Below are 3355 nucleotides of genomic sequence, written 5' to 3'. Positions count from 1 at the left end.
GGGGGGGCGGGCGCCGAGAGGGAAGCGTCATGTTCCATAAATTGTACACTTTTAGTTTCATAATTTTGTCCATGTTCAAAAATTATTTAACTATAGAAAAATAAGTAGTAGATGAAGATCTCATGAGTAAGAAAGCCAAATTCCATTAAAATATGAATGCTTGTCTAAACTGTAGATATTTGACAAAATCATAACTGACAGGCTTAGATGAAAAGTATGTTTGGATTTTGGTAAGCAGATTTTGACCCCATAAGTTATATTAACGATTTATTTTGATTACATTTAATATTTTACTGAAAGGCAGTTTGAGTGGGAAGACAAACAGATTTTTATTTTTCCTTTTTAAGAGTCCCAGTTCTGCCATTGTTTTGTGACTCTTGAATCTTAGTACCTCTGAGACTGGTCCCCCGATCGCAAATGAGGTTAAGCACACGACCATCGTATGAGAAATAAATGTGAAAACATTTATAGAAGTACTTGTAAATCATGTAAAATGCTTTCTAAGAAATAATAAAATAGCTAATAGTTTCTTGTTTTGTTTTGTTTTTGGTCAGAGATCTTTCAAAAGTTATCACAGAACAGCTTGCCGAACTGAAGGTCAAATAATTGAGGTAGAGTAGAGACTTTCCTTGGTTCTTTCAAGTAAGAATTCCATCAATGTTTTACTTTTGGGGGGAGGGGTTATTATATTTTGTAATTATTTACGTTTTTTATTTTATCATGTTTGTAGAAAAAAGTTAGTTTAATCTATGAAGAGGTTCTTTTGTCACAAAACTGTCTCAGCTGTTTTTGTGGAGATTATATGTGGCACATTTTTGTAATGTTTTAACCCTTCAAACCACTCTTAAATATATGCTCCTGGTAAACCTGAGGTAGTCATGCCCGACTATACTCCCTGATGTAAGGAAACCAAGGCAAGAAAAAGGAGGCAGTCTTCCCCCTTCAGGTATAGGTTAAAGGAAACCTTACAGGTATTGCAAAATCACTTCCTGGTTGAGGTCCAGAGCAGAATAGTCACATGAGGGCAACAGAAATCAACTGAATTCATTTTTAAAAGAGAAAAAAAAAATGTTTGTTTTGGCTTTAAAAATGAAAGAATAAAACAAAAGCTATTTTAGGATGTACTTGATTTTGTATCGTGGACCAGTTGAAGGGAAGGAGAGGCAGAGGAAAAAGGGAAAAAAGCAAGGTGGTGAGAAGATTCCAATTGGAAGAGGCAAAGACAAGAAGCTGGAAGCAGAATTTAGTAACTTTGTTGTAGTTTGATTGGAAGGTATATTGTCAAACCCTTCTGTTCACCTCCACTGCTGACCCAGAGTATGTCGGTCCTCTTTTCTGTTCTAGTTTGAAGTGTTAGGTATCTAGATAACACTTTGTTTAGTTTGGTCGCTAGAAACCCTTAAAGAGGACGGTTCTTTGGGCGTCCACGGCAGAGTTACCATATGATGATCTGACTGTGCCCAAGCACCTTTAATATCTACTTTCTTCCTCTCTTCCAGCTGCCTTAAAAAAATACTTACAAAGAGCTCCTTCTGCCTCTCATTGGAGCTAAAATTTTACTGTATCTGAAGAAATGTGTCCTTTCTCATTAGATTTTTAAAAATTTGTTATTCCAATACAGATTATTTAAAAAATGAAATCATTCAGAAGGTGTGCTAATAATAGCTATTCTCAGGTGTTTAATTCACTGTTATTTAAAGATTAAAAGTATCAATTTGTCACTGTCATTTAAAGATTAAAACTGTATCAAAATAATGATAAAGCTTTTATCAATTGAGAAAAATTGATCATTATATTTTCTCCCTTCCTATCTTTCAGGTTTTTCCAAACTACCATATTTATCCTCCAACTGCACCTCATGTTGCTTATATGCAACCAAAAGCAAATGCACCTTCCTTCTTCATGGCTGATGAACTCCGACAGGTATATGCTTTCAGAGTTCAGAGTGGAAATACTTAATGTCTGTCGTGCTTTAGCAAAGAACTGGAGAAAGAACAGAGCTCCTTTCAAATTGTATTATTTAATCAAATATGCTGTACTAAAGAAGATAGAATTTAGGGTTTATGAGACTAATTGATATTTATTTAAGGAAACCCATTTTTAAAGAAAATTGCAAGTAACTGTGTTCAGATGTAGAACACGGAGTAGCTATTTAAATGGGCCACCTTTTTGCACGGCACCTCCTGTGCACTGGAAGGTCTCTGAGGTATATAAATAAATAATTTAAATGGTTTCTAACCACTAGACAACTTTTTGCTAATATCTGTAGTAGTTGTTGGCTAATAAGTAGTTTGGCCTAAAGCGAACTTCATTTTTAAGGCAGCTCAATATTTTCTGTAAAGTCGGTTTTATAAAATTATTTAGCTTTTTTGTAAGTGTTAAACAGGTATTATTTGATATGTAGAATTTTATTTTACTCTTAGATTCTCAGAAATGTTTTTATTTCACAGAAGTAAGTTGCACCAGTATAATGTTGGTAGAGTGGATTATCGACGAGCTTGGCCACAGAGCTAGCCGTATGCTCTGGGTTACAGCACTGCTACTTGAAACCAACCTTAGCTGTGGGCAGGTCTATCCAGGACTGGAATTTAGACATTTCACATTATTGGAAATGTTATTTCCTGATATCAACATTAAAAAGTACACATGCCAAAAATATTAGTACTCAGGCTATTCAGTTGCAACAGAAAGTCCAGATTTCAGAAGTTGTGTTTAGATGTAAATATACTTATTTTCTTTTCTTAGGAGCTGATTAACAGACATTTAATAACAATGGCTCAGATTGATCAAGCAGATATGCCAGGTAAAATGCAAGTTGACTGATCCTTCCTTTTAAAGGAGAGTATAATCCTTATGTAGTCCTACATGTTTTTATGCCTTAAGCTAGCTAATTACTATTTTATGACTATATTTATTTGAAACCTACTTAAGAAGAATTCCAAGATGCCGTTGATCTAGTTTTTTTTCCAAAGAATTCTACATGTGACAAGATTCTAGTTCATCCAAAAACTAGGTAGTTTTAGAATTCATGATGATTTACCTCATCGTGCACTAGAACATTATTATCTCTTGAAACGATGAAGTGTAGGTACTTAAGTAGGGTTGGGGAGGTGAGTGTTACTATTATTGAGGCTGCGGCATATGCCAGACAGGCTACTAAGGCTCGCAAAACTCCTGTGGTATAGATACTAATATTATCACCTTCGTTTTACATATGAGGAAACTGAAGTTAACAGGCAGGTTAAGTAACTTGCCTCTAAGAACAAGTGGCTAGTAATTATCTGACCGAGTCAGGATTTAAACCTCAGTTTTTCTGACTGTACCATGATGTTTCTCAGCATTAAAATCTCTTTCC

At 34.8% G+C, this 3355-nt stretch overlaps 1 protein-coding gene across 1 annotated transcript in view; it reads left to right on the top strand.

The window, feature by feature from the left end:
• The window catches only part of PAN3 (poly(A) specific ribonuclease subunit PAN3), a gene marked incomplete at its 5' end in the record, with an annotated part of 117980 nt that overhangs the window by 83766 nt on the left and 30859 nt on the right, over positions 1–3355 (top strand). Inside the window, 2 exons of the mRNA XM_007471440.1 lie at positions 1819–1923; positions 2746–2803. Coding sequence (XP_007471502.1) covers positions 1819–1923; positions 2746–2803 — 163 coding nt within the window. The remainder of the gene's footprint in view (positions 1–1818; positions 1924–2745; positions 2804–3355) is intronic.

The sequence above is a fragment of the Lipotes vexillifer genome, unplaced genomic scaffold (genome assembly GCF_000442215.2).
Source record: "Lipotes vexillifer unplaced genomic scaffold, Lipotes_vexillifer_v1.1 scaffold543, whole genome shotgun sequence".
NCBI classification, from domain to species: domain Eukaryota; kingdom Metazoa; phylum Chordata; class Mammalia; order Artiodactyla; family Lipotidae; genus Lipotes; species Lipotes vexillifer.
Note: the sequence above shows the minus strand (reverse complement) of the source record. Positions and strands in the feature narration are given on the sequence as shown.